This window comes from Rhynchophorus ferrugineus, unplaced genomic scaffold (genome assembly GCF_030347505.1).
Source record: "Rhynchophorus ferrugineus isolate W39M unplaced genomic scaffold, kcgeb_rfMv2 rfM6, whole genome shotgun sequence".
Taxonomy (NCBI): Eukaryota; Metazoa; Arthropoda; class Insecta; order Coleoptera; family Curculionidae; genus Rhynchophorus; species Rhynchophorus ferrugineus.
In genome coordinates this window covers 8777416-8797216 of record NW_027472585.1, presented here as the reverse complement: position 1 = coordinate 8797216, position 19801 = coordinate 8777416, and the positions used below count along the sequence as shown (strand labels likewise).

Below are 19801 nucleotides of genomic sequence, written 5' to 3'. Positions count from 1 at the left end.
TTTCGTTGAATTAGAGTATCAACTAGTTTTGAGTGTTATACGTGTTCAAGTTTGTACCACAAATAGTTTTACAGTAACTTTATTTACTATTGTATTAATGCACGAAATTGTTAACCTAACTAAAAAAATTCCTGTCATTTCTCTACATAATAACGATTTTCCTTTTGGTTTCTCTGTTGATTTGAACAAATCTTGCTGTCGTAGCCTATTAAACACTTCTTAAACTCTCAAAGAACTTTCAGACAGCTTAGCAGTTGATGAATTAATTGTTTCCATGCATTTATATGGGATGAAATAACACCAAAGAAGGGAAAATAGCTATTATACAATTTGACTGAATTGAATATCATTTAAAAAATGTCAATAGTGCGAAAAAGATCAGCAGTAGCGAGTAATAGACGCAAAATAATCAATAATCGCAAAATAAAAAATAAAATAAAGTTTGCCATGATAACACTCAACTACATGTTGCAAGAGTTGTGAAGGGCACAGTGCTAAGATAAAATATTCGTAACAGCGTATTCATAAAATATTTCATTCATCAGACGCGTTTATTGATTACCACTTGTTCAGGTCGATGCAGCATGGTTTTCGCTGGTATATGGATTTGAATTGGTGAATAAGTACGAAAATAGATCCCAAACCAACATTGTTCTTTCGACACGGAAAATGCAACTTTCTCACAATAAATGCTCTTTTAAGAAAAGCATATGCATTCAAACACCACCGATGAGAATCGATTGTCCTGATTCATTCATACAAATGGAGTTAAATAAAGTGATTGAACAACCTACGATATTCCAATATATATTGCCAAACCCAGTAAATATTATTTGGAAACTCTTAATTGGTAATAATCAACTTCCTCAGGCTGTGAGCACCAGATTCTTAGAAAGCTTCATCGACATATAGTTTTATCATCCTAGAATTCACAATAAAGTTTAATTTTCACTAAGAAAATAAATATAAGAGAATAAATATTGATATAAAACATATGATATAAATATCTATTAAAAAAACGAAAGGATACTCAAAACCTATATTGTATTTTATGATTTTAGTTGTATAACAATCTACAGGTACTTGAGGCATATCACAATGCAAATTAGAAAACCTATGCAACATTGGACTAAACATGAATCATAATGTTTCAAATGTGTTGCAAAATCATGCCCTAGCGTAAAATTTGCCTGAAAGTGATGTTTAATAATACTTTCAAGACGGCTTGGTGGCGCAGTGGTAAAGGCGATGGGACGGTCCTCCTACTGTTGCGGTAGCCGCGGGCTCGAATCCTGCTGGGGCATGGTCGTAAATTTATGTTTGTGATTGTTTAAAATTTGTGAATGTTCAAGGCAAGAGTGTAAAATCCGACAAGGAAAATGATCCCAGTCACGCCAGTAACCAGGCGCTGGGTAAGACCGGATGTCTTCTGGGATGATTTCTAAAGTTGGTCACTCGCCGGTCGGTAGGCTTAATGCTGAGGACCATGGTTCCGACCCCACGTCAAACTGTAGGTCCAGTCCAGATAAACCCATAGTTGGTAAAAGAAGACTAAAATATATATTAAAAAAAATTCATGGTATTTTCGATTTGGAGCCTTCGGTTTTTTCAAAGCATTGAATCAGTTTTAATTATAACTGCATCATTTTTTATATTTAATGAACGAAATAACAGTTTATTTATCACCATATTGTCTGAGTATTTTGTATATAACTAAATAAGGTACTTGGTATATTTCTGTGAAGTTCTACAAGTCCTACAACAGAAACATTGTTGCTGAATTGTTAAAGACGAAACATGACACCGTGTAAGCTGTACACAAATTGGTGCCAGGACAACAAAGCTCGGATAATTTTATAGGATATGTTTGGTTAAATAAATTTTTTCCTATATTTAAGTATTATGTTACAGAAAATTGTTTTTAAAACCCCTTGGTTTGTTTAAATTTAAAAAAGAAACAAAAGTGGTGTAATTCGTGATATGAAAGTTAAAAGGACATTATTATTTTACAAAGGAGCCTGCTCTAGCTTAGAAGTGGACTTTAAAAGTAAACAATGATAAACTTAAATGAATCTTTAAGTAACTCTTACATAAGTACAGAAAATTTTGTTCATTGCTTTTCAAACTAGATTATTATAGAAATGTGTGAAAGAACACTGTTTAACTAAGATGTTATTCCCAATTCGAATATAAATAGTATTTATTATGTTTGCATAATAACATGTGCTTATTTACAGCCCCTTTACTTATCTCCACTTATTTCAGTTTAAAATAAATGTGAATTCCAACTATCTCAGTATTTTTTTGACCTCCTAGTCCTGAATTGATTAAGATCCAGTATCTCCAAATAAAATCGTCAATTTATCAACCATATTCTCTAAATCAACCACCACGCTGTCTAGAACGCATTGTTCACTCACCAGGTTCGTTTTTGATGATATTCTGAAGGAACACCTTGCACGGTGTCCACATTTTCCTCGGAATATACCACCACCAAGTAAAGTTACATAACATATTTAAGACAAGAACCACTGGAACTTACATCATCGCACACACTCGCACAATTAGACAGCTTTAAAACGGATAATGGATATAGGCGTCGCACTGTACCGCACTCGCACAATTATTTTTTATGACACGCCGTCGAAGAGCCTCGTTTCATGGAACTGTACCTGAGGATTCGTAATTGGACGGTGCCGGCGATCGACTGGGCTCGAAAAATCAAAAACAAAATGATTCAATCAAAAGTAAGTCAACTCGTAGGTCGAGAACGGATACGATACGGCTCGTATAGTCGACGACGACGAATCCGATTTAATTGAGATCGATTTGGAAGCCGAGGCTTATTACGCGTGTAAAACGGTGATAACCGCTTTTCGCGATTCACGTGCAAGTCGATTGTTTTTGAGAATTAAAAACGAAAACCGGGCGGTCCGATAACGTACAAGATCCGATCGCGGCTACGGTTGCCGTTCTACGTACGTGTGTGTTGTTGATTACCGGGCGAAAGTGGCAATTTTGTTATCGATGTTTTTGCCGTATTATTAAATATTTCAACGAGTTCATATCGATTTCACACCATGGTTACGACCTATTGACATCGACATGGCTCGGTATAACTGCTATGTGCGGGAAAACTGGGTTAACTCGACTGTCTTTTTTTATTTTTCTATTTTTGTTAAGTGTTGAGTTTTTTGTTTAAGCCATAGTTATACCTTAGAAAGTGTAAATTAATTAGTTTTAATATCATGTTAGACAAAAAGCAAAACAGAACCAAAATAAAACAACTAGTTACTAGTTAGTCGGAAGATACTCTCAACTTGATCTAAAATCAAAAAGGTTGATTTATACGACAATCATAAAGCCAATTTGGACCTATGGGGTGCAAATATGGGGTTGCACTAAAAATTCAAATCAGTTAGTCATACAGCGCTGTCAAAACAAGGTTCTTCGATTGATTCCTATCGCTATGTAATACAACTGCTGGACAGCAAGCACGATGTCAGGAGATTGAAGCGAACAAAACCATACGAACTTATATAAAGTGTATACCTTTACTGTAAACTATAGCTATAAGTTGTTATAATTTTATAATTGAGGAATACATATTGATGTATTTCTCGCACTCGTCCTGCTTGTGAATTAATTGAAGTACATAGGAAAAGTAGTAATAAATTAATTGTAAATTAAGAATGTACTAAGCATATCTAATAAAGATGTTATAAAAATAGTTCTAATAAATACCAAACATAAAAACTATTCATCTAGCTTATAAGAAATATATCTTAGGTAACTACCAATGTTTTTAAATATTTTAAAGTCTCCTTTTTACCAACGATGGTTGATCTGGACTGGACTTACAGTTTAATGTGGGCCCTGAACCACGGTCCTCGGCATTAAGCCTACCGACCGGCCAAAGTGACCAACTTAAAAATCATCCCAGATGACTCCGGTCTTACCCTGCCTGGTTACTGGCGTGACTAGGATCATTTTAATTGTCGAATTTTGCACTCTTGCGTAAGGACAATCACAAGTGTCACACATACAGTCACTGACATTACTTTACGACCATGCTCCAGCAGGATTCGGACCCGCGACTATCGCAACAGTGGGTGAACCGTCCAGTCGCCTTTACCACTGCGCCAACCAAGCCGGCACCAATTATTTAAATATTAAAAAAAAACAAAGGGTCTGTTGCCTATTTATCGATGCTATTTTTTATATATTTTAGAGTCAGTTGGTCTGTCAGGCTCTCAAGTGACTAACTTAGAAATCGTCCCAGAAGACATCCGGTTTTACCTGGCACGACTGATAATTAATTATGACCAAAATATTGACAACTGATTGATCGCCTACTATTGTAAATCTCAACGGGATTCAGTTAGAGCAAGTGCAAGCAGGAGCTCAAGTACTTGGAATTAGTAATACAGGACCCGAACGAAAGTGGTATCTAATGCAGAAAAAATAATTCGAATCGGTCAAACTGCAGGACATTTTTAATTCTTTAAATTTGTATTTGTGGAAGAAAGAAAATATTTTAAATGATTACCTTTTTATGATACTATTTCAGTCTGACATCTGTCAGCTTGAACTATTTCAAATCCTTTCAATCCTCCAATCATTCTAGTCCTTTAAGATGCTGTCATCAGTACACAATTGAGAAACTAATTTAGAGACACAGAATACCATTTTTTATGATTTAATTATTACATTGTTACTAGTCGTTTCCATCTAACCTACAATTTGTCTTTATGATAACTTAAATTTAGGTATATAACTAGGAAGACCCATAGGCCCTATCTCAGTCTCTGGTGAAATAATGTTTATACATGTCACTGCCGTATTTTTTATTATATGCACATCACTACACAACACTACACAAGATCAGATGATTTGATTCTTTTGAGTCTGTGTCCTGTTCTGGTGGTATCCAAAATCTGCAATACTTCTATTCGCATGATAATGGAGTCTTTCCTCATGTCCCCTTGCAATTCTCTTGATTTCTTGTTTGTCTCTAAATATTCTGGTTGTAATGTACGATTTTAATAGTTCGGTGTGTTGTTTTGGTAGCATTTTCTATAGTTCAAGTTTCTATATTCAACAAGACCTTCATGCCAAACCTTATCGAAGGCTTGTGCTACATCTAAGAATATAGCTGAGCATACTTTTTGGCTTTCGTAAGCTTTTTCAATAACATCTGTTAATCTGTGAACCTGGTCAATTGTTGAATGCTTGTTAATAGACCCAAACTGGGGTGTTGGTATTAGATTTTTTCTCTCTATGATCCAGAATACAATGATTTGAATATGCCTGTCGTATAAAAGAATTCTTTACAGAATATATACAACAATTTTATTTCGGTCCAATTGTCGAAATGGAAATGGCACATTAGTTCAATCTAACAGTATTTTATCGAATATTCATGGTACCATTTCACGAATAGAGCTCTTTCCGGATGCAATACATCGCTATAAGTAAATTTATAGATCCTTATCAGTTACGTAAACATCAATATCAAGCTTGTTGTTTATCACTATCATAATCTTTCAGAAAAAATAATAATCGCTAACGATTGCAATTGGTTTTTCTTTAAATTTATTTTAATCATTAGTTGATTTAACAGTGTTGTGTAATACTGACTATTGATTTCTCATATTAATTTATCAATATTGCAAAAAATATACCATAACATTCTAAACAGTATTTTTTTATCAAACTTTTTGTCCTTTAATTCCAATGTATTAATCGTTAATTTCTCTGTTATCTATTTCCATATAACGATGTTAAAACGTCTATTCGTTGAGTCTAAATTAGTAGCGGGCATAATCGATATGTTTCAGTAATAAATATAATCAAAATATTTGTTCTAAATTACCACTCGATTATTAAAGAGTATGCAACATACAATACACAGTATTAATCTATTATTATTTTAATTTAAAATTAGTGATTGAAACAAGCTTTAAAGCTGTTTACATGTAATATTTGCCATTATATGATAGATCTGGATATAATTGAAGTATGACAAAATGCACAAATGCATTCTTTTAAGATTGTGGGCGGTAAGTTTCTAATGATAGGACTAAATCTGAAAATAACCTAGGAAAACTACATTAATAGACACCTAAAATAATAAAAATCATCAATATTTTTATTTAGACAAAACTAAAGTCAGAATATCAACCAATTATTATTGATATTCCGGAGTTAGAGAAGTTATGACATTCGTCTAGCCAAATGAACTTCATTCAAAAACCATACTTTCTGCCATATTATCTATACAATGCAGTCCCTTTAGATGAAGTTTTTAGTACTAATATTGTACCAGTTATCTTTTTTGATTTGAGTGATAAATTGCAGGACATAAAGAAAGAAAAAATATCACCGCTACAGCCGGAAAATAGAAAACTGTAAACACGTTTACAAGATAACGAAATAAAATTTCAGTTCATCATGTTCACGTTACGGTACTTCTTACTCGTGAAAGTAATTTACGAGCTTATTGCCAAGATTATTTAACGTTATTATTATTTTTTGTTTAATTGGCTTGTTGCCAAACTATGTCTGAATGAAATGCTAATTTATTTTTAAAGCAGCTATAATAAGATCTATTGTTCACGGTTTGGGTAGAAGTTCAAGTGGAAAATAAATAATCAGTTCTTTATTGCTTGTTGAGCTTGACAATGGATTGATGATGGATGGTTTATTTGACCCTCTCACTGTATGGAAAACAATGCCACTGTATCTGATGGATAATCTCCATGGAACAAAGGTCAATGTGTTTAGCATAACTATATATTCTGCCTCGTTAGGTGAGGTGCTAATGACAAATAACACTGACAAAGATTTGAAACTGAAGTTTCGAATCTATTTTCATCGTGAATATGCGCGTATTTAAGTCTAGAGCATCCAAAATATGATCAGTATTTTTAATTTTTTATAAATAATTCAGGAAATATTTATTAGTACTTTTTGAAATAATTTATTATAAATTGAATCTTTTCTTTTACAGCTATAGTGTTTTCAGGATTGCCGACAGAATACCGATGCTGTATGGTAATAGGCATTTACCTATAAGACTTTGTTGGCTTCTTAGTTGACTGTAGATGTTGCATTCTATATGATAGACAGTCTTGATGCTTATTCTGCCAAATTCGGGGAAATTGCCATTCTATAGATATCAATTAACTGAGGATATGAGGTATTTAAGTTCACATGGAGAGGAAGTTCTTGTTGAAGTCAATCCGTTGTAAGAAATTCCATCCGTAGATTTTCAAGAATTTCTGTGTAGGAAGGAAACATACAGGAAGGAGGTCAATTTACCCGATTTGCTTTTATCTTTCATTTTTCTAGGATGTATGAATTCTACATGTGTATAATGTGACTGATAATAAGGATTCAACAATTTGTAATGATGCCATTGAGTCTCTTGCAAACGCAGCAATAAGAGTCAACAACATTAAGAGTCATGTCAGTGACGAAGAAGTACGTTATTGGTTCCCCTTCTTGAACCATCTATGTAAATGATTGTGTGTTGAGGGTAACTCATAAATTATTTTATTGGTGTTCTGGAGAACTTCTTGGAAAATGTTCAATATTGTTTAAGGAGGAAATTTATTTGAAGGCATTGTTGGACCAGTGAATTTGTATTGAATGGTGTTACTAGTGAAATAGGTAAAAATAGACGTCAGAATGATTTTTACCTGTTTTTATCTTCAGTGTCATTTTGTATCTAGCCGTTCAACCACTAACGAAAAGAAGAGGTTCTTTTCGTTAAATAGAATAATTTGTTTGAAACAAATTAACGATCTTCGCTTTCCAAACCCTTTCGTTGAATATCGAGTTTTACATTTTAGAATAGCAGCCAACAAAATACTCAGAAAATATTATTCCAGATTTTGAACACGGGCGGGGTGCGAGCAGCGCCGACCAGTAGACGATAAGGAATATTTGGCAAGCCCCAGACGTTTATTTGGAATATTATTGAAGGGTACTTTCGATTATTCAGTCACTGACACACTTCAATTCAGACGTGCCATCATCGACTGTTCAAGCCTCGTCTACAAATAAACCCAGCTCTGTTCCCTTATTATATACTCTATTTTCGATATTTTTTATTTACCAATAAATAACGGTCACAATTGTAAGCATAATTGTTTTATGTCGCTTTACCTCCATTCACCGCGCCGTATAATACAATCCTAAATAAGCTTTTTGTGTAAGGCAGACTAAATTTACAACTCTGGTACTGCGTCAGGACGGTTACGTAAACGTTTCGTTGATTGAGTACGACCCGGTGAGTTTATTTGCGCCTTCCATCGTCACCGGATCGCTCGGTTCCGTTTTCGCGTCGACGTCGGAAAACAAAAACGCAGAATCTCTCGCAGGAAAAACGGTTGGGCGAACGCGATGACGACAAAAACAGGAAGCGAACCGAGAAAACTGGCGACGAACCAAACGACGATTATTCTCATTCGCTACGCGCACGGCAAATGGCCGGAGCACTTAATAATGTCAACAACAGAAGTCGCTTTCAAACTAACGCGTTTTTTCGTTCTCGAAGCTTTCTACCCGGTTGGCTGAAAAACGATTCGAAACTCCTAATGAACAAACATGAAAGAACACGGTTGGTACTAAAAATATGACGAGATCATTTTTAAACTGAGCGTTAGAACGAAAAAGCTTAATCGAGTGCCGGTCATAATTGATAATTCTCGTAAATTGCCATTCGATTATAAAGACTATGCAACATACAATACACAGCATCAATCTTATCTTTATTAATTATTACTTAACATTAATTAGGTATAACAAGCTCTAAAGCAGTTTACTTGGTAGTCTAAATCTACCAACACTACTTTAAACAAGATTTGGAATTATATTTATTCTACAGCTGGAAAATACAAAACGCACATGGAAATTGATAAACGTCTTCCATTAACATTCCACGCAGTACGTTTCTAGCGCTAGAATGAAATCTGAATGTAATCTAGAAAAACTACGTCAATTAAACGCATAGAACAATAAACATCATCAACATTCCTATTTACACAAGACAAAAATCAGCATGAAAATTAATTGCTGTTGATATCCCGGAGTTATCCCGTCCTGTTAGAGCAATTATAATATTCAACCGTCTGGTTCTTGGCTTTAACGTTCTAACGAGAATAACAAGAAATTAATTTTATACGAAAACTAAACCACCTACTATCGGACAATACAAAAAATTCAAACGCCTAAACTAAAAAAGCTTTAATTTGCTAAATTCTCAATTGAAATCTATTCAATAAATTGGATTGTTCAATTAATTACTTCCCTAGTATCTGGAAAGTAGCTAAAATATTAATGATACTTAAACCAGGAAAAATACCAGAAGATGTGACCTCCTACCGACCTATAAGTTTATTACCAATAATATCGAAAGTTTTCGAGAAATTATACATAAAAAAACTAAACTATATAATAGAAAAAAGAAAAATTATTCCAGAACATCAGTTTGGCTTTCGCAATAAGCATGGGACTATAGAACAAGTGCATAGACTTGTAAACCAAATAAACGCTGACCTAAATGCCAAAAGATATTGTTCGGCTGCTTTCCTAGACATATCTCAGGCTTTTGACAAAGTATGGCATACGGGCTTGCAGGTTAAACTAAAGAAACTTCTCCCTCATCCGGACTATCAGCTACTAAAATCGTATCTCACTGACAGACATTTTATAGTAAATCAAGGCGATGAACATACCGAATTAAATCCCATATATTCAGGAGTTCCGCAAGGTAGTGTACTGGGTCCAGTACTGTATCTTCTGTATACGGCTGATCTGCCCATCACAAAAATAACTACTGTGGCAACATATGCAGACGATACAGCAATCTTAGCATCCCATGAAGATCCAGTCACAGCATCAATAAACCTACAAACCCACCTGGAGCAAATACAATTATGGTTGAAGACATGGCGCATTAAAGCCAATGAATCAAAATCCACGCATATAACGTTTACCCTGCGTAGAAGAACATGTCCACCAGTGCATATCAATCATCGTCAACTCCCCCAAGCAGAGCATGTTAAATATCTTGGTATGCATTTAGATCGACGCCTAACCTGGAAGAAGCACATACTCTCTAAACGGAAACAACTGGGACTAAAATTATATCAAATGTATTGGCTCATTGGGCGCAAATCCAAGTTATCATTAGATAACAAGGTATTGCTGTATAAGTCTATACTCAAGCCCATTTGGACATATGGAATTCAACTATGGGGTACCGCTAGCAAATCTAATATATCCATCATTCAACGGTTCCAAAATAAGGTGTTGCGTGCCATTGTTGATGCTCCGTACTATATTTCAAATAAAGTGATACAACGCGATATTCCTCTAGAACCTATAACGAGTGTAATCCAACGTGTTTGTGTGAAGTACTTCGAAAGAGTGTCAGTGCATCCCAATGTACTCGCTAATCAGCTAAATATGCGACGTGATAGTGAAGTGCGTAGACTAAAACGTTTAACACCACCTGATCTGATTACTGGACATATGTAGAGTTTAGAATAAGCATTAGAATAAGACTAATTAATTAAGATAATATTTTATACAGAAGATTGCTTAATGAAGTGATTTTCTACATGTCATGTATATATAATATAAACAGAAGAAATACTTATTGCCAATAGGGCAGATTGTGGACTCACGAAGAGTAATAAAAAAAATAAAAAAAATTATTTGGATTGTTTGTCGTTACAAAATATTACTGCAGTAGTAAAGTTATTAATAAATATTAATATTCGTTTTTCATAAAAAGTAACTTTCTAATTGTTGGATAATCTGTGATTGATTATTTATGAGTGACCTAAGTTGGGTTCAGTTATCCTGCATATAGATCCATTTTCCAAATTTTAGCAATTGCTCCGCATGTTCGTAACTTTCGAGGTTTCACTCTAAGAGTGATATCACCATTTCTAAAATTGTTAAAGAACATTTCAACAAATTTCATAGCGCAAAACATTGCAATGCCAGGTGATGGACTCTTAACATTACTTTTCAATTGATCATTCAATTAGATAAATGAATACAAAAGCAACACAAAATAAAATCGGAACTTAAAATTGACCAAGCAATCAAATTAAGAAGAACCAAAATTACGATAGACTGTTTGGCTTTTGCAGATAACTTGGCGATTCTAACTCGGGGAATTCGAAACAGCTCAAAACAAACAAAGAACAAGTCGAGATTCTAAAAGAAACAGCAAAAAAGTAGGTCTTCAAATTTTATTTGAGAAAACAGTGTTTATGACTGGTAACAAATTAGCACAAATATTTTCAGAAACCAAATACGGCAAGATCCAAAGAATATGACTACAAAGGCTCGCTGTCAAAAAATGGATATATCTTTTAGAATTACGAAAAACATATACAACAAAAATATATCTCTAAATATACAAAACTGATACATTAACAACTTTAACAACATTAACACTGTTTACGGAGGCTGAGGCTTACACAATAGAAGGAACATACAAACTAACTCCAATTGTCTCGACCTTCTCCGGCGAGCGATTAACTCATGTACCGCAAGCTGCGTGGTGTGATAACGACGTCACGTCCTTGCCTGGCCCTTGTGACTCTTAATGGTGTTACCTGGTGTTACCGATTACGGGCACCCTCCTTACTAACAGTAAGAAGTATCAGTTAGGGTCATTGGATCAGCTGATAGGGTGGGGTTTAGTGGGTAGCCCAGAGGCAGTCTCCACATAACCAGTCCAACTCGCTTATTCCTGCGGGTCTTCCCGACCAGGTATCCGTAACAGGATTCCCCTACCCGGTTCCAGGCCAAAAAAAACAACATACAAACTAAAGGTAAATAAGGAAGTGGACAAGTTTGGCAATATATATTCGGAGTTAAAAAAGACACAGGCTAAAGTTTTATGAGCATATGAAAAAAATGGAACCAAGTAGGTTGACCAAAGAAACCAAAATAACACAAGAAGAATTATAAGATAGAAAGGACGGAAACTTTGCGACTAAGAGGTGGATCAGTTAGAGAGACCCAGGAAACCTGGAACCAAGTGGTCAGATGAACGAAAAAGAGCCTATTTAGAGAGAATGAAAGCAATATATGAAAATGTCCCTCTGTTGTGGTCTAGTAGGGTCCAGACTTGCATAATAATAATAAAATAATGATAATAACGGGAGGATAATAACATAAAAATAACCAATATAATTTCAACAATCCCAATTACATCTGCTGACTTCCTGAAATGTATCACGCGACTTCAATCAAATATTTATTGGATAACAGATAATTACGAACCTATTTCAAAGCGAATCGCGCTCGAATCCGACGTGCAATTGTTTCCGCGAGGTTTACCGGCCCGCGCGTCCGACTAGAAACCGCGAAAGTATTATGCTAGCCGCCGAGACCGCAATTTCATTCGAAATCCAGTTGGAAAACGTGGCCTAGTAGGTCAAAGGGCCAAATCTGCTGGTGCTGCGGCTCGGTCGCGTCGTCCTGCTGCGGCAGTAAAAGCCCGCAGCACCGGCCAGGGATCGTTTTGGACGAGTGCCAGTTGTATCCGACGATTGTTTGCATTCGATCCGACCTAGAGCCGAAATATAAAAAAATACCACCCTTATAATCGTATTAAACCATTAAACATTTCCTATTTCAAGTTCAGGGCGTAGGCACGATAAGCGATGTTCTATTTCCATTGTTCTGAAATTCGAACATTTCTCTTTATATTTTGTAAACGTACCTGACATTTATGGGTTATCTGATTTATTTGAATATCACATTCATGAAAATGAAATTTTTGAAAGGAATTTTTGATAAAAATATTTTTTACCAATATGAAGATTCCATTTTCAAATTATCTTCTTTCAAGTCAGTAACCAAAGTATCTAAGTAATAACATGTGAAAGGATTTAGAAAACAAAAAACTAATTTATTTAACAGAAAGAAGAGGCGACTGGTTGAAGGGCAATATAAAGCAACACTGAGGGTAAAAACAGATAAAAATCAGATATTTTTAGATATCTCAAGAGAGTGATTGGATCTATTAGAAAATGTTAAAACAAATAATTTACATTATTAAATTTATTAAATGAAATTAGACAATATCAAAATGAATATTCGATTTTCAAGTTGATGTTATTTCAGGCCAGTCACCAAAGTAAATATAAAAGCAGGACACTTTCAACTTTGCTGGTTGGTGTTGATGGTTTTTCACAATACCATTAGTTTTATAATAAATGAGTAAAAAAAAACTAAAATATGAACAAGACACATGTATCATTAGTGAATATATAGAGTAACATTAGCATTCCTAATTTACACAGTCCAAACATTCAATTTCAATTACTCACTTCACAGATGACAAGATTAAATTAATACTATGGCTCTATATCATCAGTAATTTGCACATTGTAGCCGCCAATCTTACAGTTTTATTTAACTCCATTTTTCCTATTCGTTATTTCATAGGGTTGTCAAAACAAATAAATATTTTTTTTATTAATCTCTTAGAACTTTAACAATCTGCCCGTGGACAATAAGTATTATTATATGATTTCCATTATATAATATAACTATCCTAACATGTAGAAGATTCATTCAGTAAGTGATATGCTGTACAACTTGTAATCTAAATCTTATTCTAGATACTATTCTAACTTATTTTAGTGCCTATTCTAATTTGTTCTAAAGACTATTCTAACTTATTTTAGAAATTATTAAATCTCACTCTATGTGTCTATTAATCAGTTCGTTCGGTAGTTTGGTAAACATGTACATATAACAAATTAATACCATTGCTAGAAATGGAAAACAACGAACCTCGCGCCATCTCGTATCGAACGATAAAATGTATTGAACAATCCATTAGGATTAAACAAACCTTCAGTTAAAAAATTCCATTACGGACCTGCCGCTTTCCGGTTAAACCGCGCCACCGTTCGGAGCCATTGTTTTAGCAATATCGATAGGTCAGGGTTTTTCTTTTAACGGGGGTGTAATAGAGAAAGAGACAAAGAGTTCGTATCCGGCACCGTAGCTCGATGGCGAAATTATGACGGTACGGGTTGACTATGGACTTTTTATCGCTCTTTTTTTTTCGGATTTTGTTGCCGCCGGAAGCGCTTCCGATACGGCTCGCTTTCAAACGTTCTGATAAAATCCGCGTCGAAACTTTAATGGATTTGATAAAACTAAAGTGATTCATACAAGATTCGATCGTATCATTCGTTGTATTGTCATAAGTTATTCGTAAAAAATCACAATGAACTTGTTATATATACAAAATTATCAATATATAATATACAAAAGATATCGATAAAAAACATATTGGCAATATATGTATATGAAGGCATAATACAATATACAACACAATAAATGGTTACGCTTTTATGCTACCAATTATTATTGAGGTATTGAAAAGAACATTTAAAACAGTTATAACACGAGTAAAAAACTTATTAAGTGCTAAATATTTTTACAAGATAACTCTCCATCTAATAAAATGGTTACAAAAGCAATCAAAACTGTTATTTAATGATAAAAAACTAAACTGCCTGTATGAAATATTATAAAAACTAAATTATTATGTATAAATTTAAAAAAAAATGATAATAAGCAGAAATAATAATGTGCAGTACTAAAACTTTAATAAAAAAATGTATCTTGAATTAAGATATAGTTAATAATTATCAGCATTTGAACTAAAAGTTCTGAAACCAATCAAAACAGATCACAAAAAACATAGAAAGACAAAAATACATATTAGAGTATTCTATATATTATCATTTAATTTTTTTTTGAATACCTCTAAAAAAAGATTTCATTTGAATACCACATTAGTTTAATTTTATTACTCCATAATATACCTATATAAATAAATATACAAGAGCGTGCAAATAAAACTAATGTTAGCCCGGCTTGGTTGGCGCAGTGGTAAAGGCGACAGGACGGTCCACCTTCTGCAACAGAATCCTATCGCTGTTGTCGCGAGTTCGAATCCTGCTGGGGTATAGTCGTAAATTTATGTTTGTGACTGTTTAATATTTGTAATTGTCCTTGGCATGATTTGGCATGATTGCAAAATCCGACAAGGAAAATAATCCCAGTCACGCCAGTAACCAGGCTGGGTAAGACCGGATGTCTTCTGAGATGATCTCCAAGTCAGTAGGCTTAATGCCGAGGACCGTGGTTCAAAGCCCACGTTAAAGAGTAGGTCCAGTCCAGATAAACCCTCGATGGTAAAAAGGCGACTTTGAAATATAGCAAAAAAAGTAGCATAGAAAAATTTGACATATTTAATTAAAAGTATATATATAAAGCAAAAAAAGAAAGTTTGCCTTTTGGGAAAGTGATAAACATTGAACTTCTTCATTTTTCAATTTCTTATATAAGTTTTCCGGTGATGACAACAATTATTGAAAAATAGGGACAACTTAATAAAGATCTCAGTATTCACAATTATAAAACAACTGAAAATAGAAAGAGAGATGAGAATCTCATTTACTAAAGCATACTGATAATACTAACAAATAATGTATACTGAAACACAACTAATACAGTTGATAGATGAACAAAAATAAAATGGTTTTCCAACTTATATTTATACATATGAGCACAAGGTTATTCACCTCAAATAAATTGTTGAAATCAAATGTTAATAGGAACTAAAGAGTATTGATTTATTACCAAAGTACATATTTATTATCACTACGTACATTTTAGTAAAAGAAATAAAAATAATATGAAATTATATCGTGCCAATTATTACAAAAAACAATGGGATCCTAGTTAAAAGCGATTAAGTCAATGTTTTAGAATGGCTTAATTAACTTAGCGCTTAAAACTTGGATTTTTTATAAAATATCTTAAATAGTTAATCACCTTAAATAAAATACCATCAAATTGATATATTCAGTGGTTACAGTTTACATGTACATTCAGTTTTTATGATTATTTTCGACTTACATATGTTTGCCGAAACTCATTAAATTTCAAACGGAGAATCACTATAAAAAGTATAGATATATGTGAAAAATAACAGTAAAAAAATTGATTCACAAAGAAATATTCTATCGTGTGGTTATAAGTAAGGTCAGGTGTCAATTCTTAGTTTACTTCCCAACACAGGACGAATCAGTTATTTTTCCGCATGTAAAGTTATTCGACAGATTACGAGTGGGCACAACTATTGTATAACAATTTTAAATCATAAAAATCATATTGGACAATATTCAACATAGTGGTAAGTCCAAGTATCATCCGAAGATACTTCATAGAGATCATCTTTAAGGCTTATAGGACCACCTTAAAACGCACAAGACCACTTGAAATCCACTGTTTTGCAAGGAAGAGAATCTTTCAGAAATTCTATAGCCTTTACTCCTTTTTTACGAAGAAATAACAACCCGATTTATATACATTCCTGTCAACTTGAAATAATTTTATTGGCTTGTAAATAAATAATAAAGTTTTGATTATTTTCTTATGACAAACGAAATATTAAATTGCGATTAACTTGTAGCTCTACCAAAGTTACTGTTTTTGTTACCAAAATATTCATAAAGCATAAAAATTGCTGAAGAAATATTTCACTATTGAATAACTAACTTGTTGGCTTTACAATTAATTTTGATAAGCGATATCTATTGGCGAAAAAGCGAAAAAAGTGAAAAAGTATTAATGTAAACAACTATTAAAGAATCTAACCTATTGAAGAAATTATAAGGATTGTATGATTTGAAGAAAGCTGCTGCTGAAGCTAATCAAACACTTTTAGAAACTCCAATTTTTGAAGTGGTGGTGACGATGTCAATAATGATAAATGATCTAGAATACCAAAACAGTTAGAATACGATAAATTTAAAGACTTATTGGATAGAAACCTAGCCCAAACTATCAAAGAGCTTTCAAACAGCTTAGCAGTTGATGAATAAACTGTTTCCACACATTTACACGTGATAGGAAAGATCCAAGAAGAATAGCTGTGACTAGAATGGAATGAAAATGCCAATCAACGTATTGGTTTCATTGCTTGCCAAGTGCTAGGAATATCTACTAGGAAAAAGCCAAGCACCAAGAAATATGGATTTGTCCAGCAGAGTCATCCACGCCAACATCGGGGCGAAATATTCTTGGCCAAAAAGTTTTGCTGCGCATATGATCACCAAGACTTAATTTAATGTAGTAGAAAGTTGTGAAAAACGATGGATATCGATTAATATATATTTTGCTAGTTTTTCTTGATGAAAACCTTTTTGAAGAAGATCAAGAAAATGATCAGAATACATGCAGGTACGTATTAGTTTATGCATGTTATAAATATACGTTTCGAAACATTATTTCAATACCATTACGTGGTTGATTATTTATGTTTAAAACAACCATCATCGACTATACCAAAATACAAATGCAATAAAATCCATAACTGTCAGAAATATAGGCAACTCCATCTTTGCGAAGCCTCAGCCTGTTTACGTTATTAGCCACGAAGAAGTTATGTATAAACCAGAAATTGATTTACAAATAAACGTGTTCCATCGAGAGAAGTCTTCGCCAAGAATGATGCGGTCGGTTATCGCTTTTCGAATTATATTTATTTATATATTTATGCTATAAATGCATACGGCGCCAATCGAACGGGGCTGTTACGCTGGCCGACGACTGACCTAAACTTAGACACGTTTTAAGTGCGTTCTGTGCAGGCAATTTGCCGAAGCGACGGGGTCTTTATAAAAACCGTAAACGGTCATATTTAATAGCCGATGAAATCATCTGCTTTATAAATGAAACGACTCGTTATTACGTACGTCAATTGGCGGCCGCTATGTTGCGTTTTCCTAACGGTCGATGCAGCAACAAATTACCTTTTGTTTATGCAGTTTCCCGCTGATGCATCGAAAAGGAATCACGCAGTTTTATATTCGCAATGTTGAAATTATTGGTAACAATAGAAAATGCACCTCGACGGCTGTGTTTCATTTGTCATCTTATAGAATTTGAATAAAAATGACTGTTCCGAACAGACATTTCAATCCCATTATTCATGCATTACATTAATTGCGTTTCTTACAGTAACAAGAGCAGATTATCGAAATTCTGCGAATTAAGAGTATCGACCATCGAGATAAATATCGATATATCGTTTTCTATAAACTAAGTACCAAGTTAAAAGGCCAAAAACATCAATATATCGAACATATATTATAACGATATATCTGAATTGAATGAATTCGAATTTAAATTGAATTATAGAATATTATCATTTATTCTTTTGAATTGCGATAATTGGCAATTGTGTTTGGAGAATATGTTAAGATATCACTCAATAAGTTTTACTTCTGGTCCATAAATGGTGCCACTAGTGACGAACTAGATAGTACTAATTTTCAATTTTTTTGGCGATGAACATACCAACCAGTGAATATTGATAATTGGCAATGCCCGCAGGCGGAGAATATTAAATATCTTGGAACTTCTCAACCCCAGCAACATCCTAAACTTATATATTTCTTTGCTGCTTTGAAGATTGCTGTAGAAATTCATCAATCGTATGAAATTCATTTATGAACTTCAAGCAAATCTAATGTATCCATCTTTCGTGATAGTGCAACCTTTGGTTATCCAAAATAGGCAGTTCGGATTACAACATTCCAAAAAATAGTTACTAAAATAGAACTGCCGAAAACTGTAAAATAAATTTAAATGAGCGAACTGACACTTTAGAGTTATCAAAGCACAACAGCGTTGCTAATTTAGAGTGCGGTTTCAATCTGTTAATGAAATAAAAAGTATATTTTAAGATAAATATGGATCGATTTTATGTGTCTGATTTAAAGTAATTAAATTTGGGCCTCATCAAAACACTGCTTGACATATAGACCTCTAGAATATTATTCATATTTTACAAGATGAAAAGCATAAAGCATAAGAAATAATCAACAAAAAGGATAATTATCAAAAATAAGAAAGTGAACTAGCAGATGAGAGAAAAACAAATAATTATGAAGTTAAATAAAACAAGCTTCCTCGTCTAATTACTTCAATTCGATGACAAATTTAAATTATTATAACAAACTAATAAATTTCCATATTTTAACAAACTAACCACCAAACTGTCATAGTTTAAAAATAAAGATTTTTCTTTTTACTTTGTTACAAAACAAACGATATATTACAATATATAGTATTCCATCAATGATTTTTATCAATCCAATCCATCATTATGCTGTGAAATGTAACATAACAACACATTATTTCGAAGTTTATTTGTCATTTGGCTGAATTATGAATATTTTTCAATAAAAAATGTAAAATAAAAAAATATTAAATTAAACGAATAACTAAGAAAAATATAGTTCACGGACTAAAAAGTTCATACAAAATATATGACACAATCAAGAAAGCTGCTACTATACTCCTCAAAAAATATTCGCAGATAATACGAGCTCTATTTTATTTTTTAAAATGCTTTTCAATCAAAACTTATATCAAAATAATATCTAAGGATAACTATGGATATTATACATTATATCTATGATTAAATAATGATGCAGGTAATATTGTAAAAATTAATATGAGTTATGTTATGTATCATAAACACTTCAATTATCACTAAAGAGAACATAGAAAACTAATCACATATCATCCAAAGCATAAAACAACCGCTAAACAACAAAACAATGAAACGGTAACGGAAAAAGAGATCCAAATTCGATTGATCGGTGAGATCTGGAGTACAACAATAGCCTATTTAAAAAATAAACGTAATTTGAACATAACAATACAC

The 19801-nt window shown here is 33.3% G+C and overlaps 1 protein-coding gene across 5 annotated transcripts in view; it reads right to left on the bottom strand.

Annotated features, from left to right (window-relative positions):
- The window catches only part of trc (Serine/threonine-protein kinase tricornered), a 253736-nt gene that overhangs the window by 168121 nt on the left and 65814 nt on the right, over nucleotides 1–19801 (bottom strand). The window contains exon 1 of one of the 5 annotated variants that reach the window (XM_076408902.1): nucleotides 2421–3215. The exons of 3 other annotated variants lie outside the window; for them this stretch is intronic. In XM_076408902.1, coding sequence (XP_076265017.1) covers nucleotides 2421–2514 — 94 coding nt within the window. In that variant the 5' untranslated portion in view covers nucleotides 2515–3215. Of the gene's footprint in view, nucleotides 1–2420; nucleotides 3216–19801 lie in introns of those variants that run through there. One more of the 5 variants, XM_076408905.1, reaches the window with a different exon arrangement.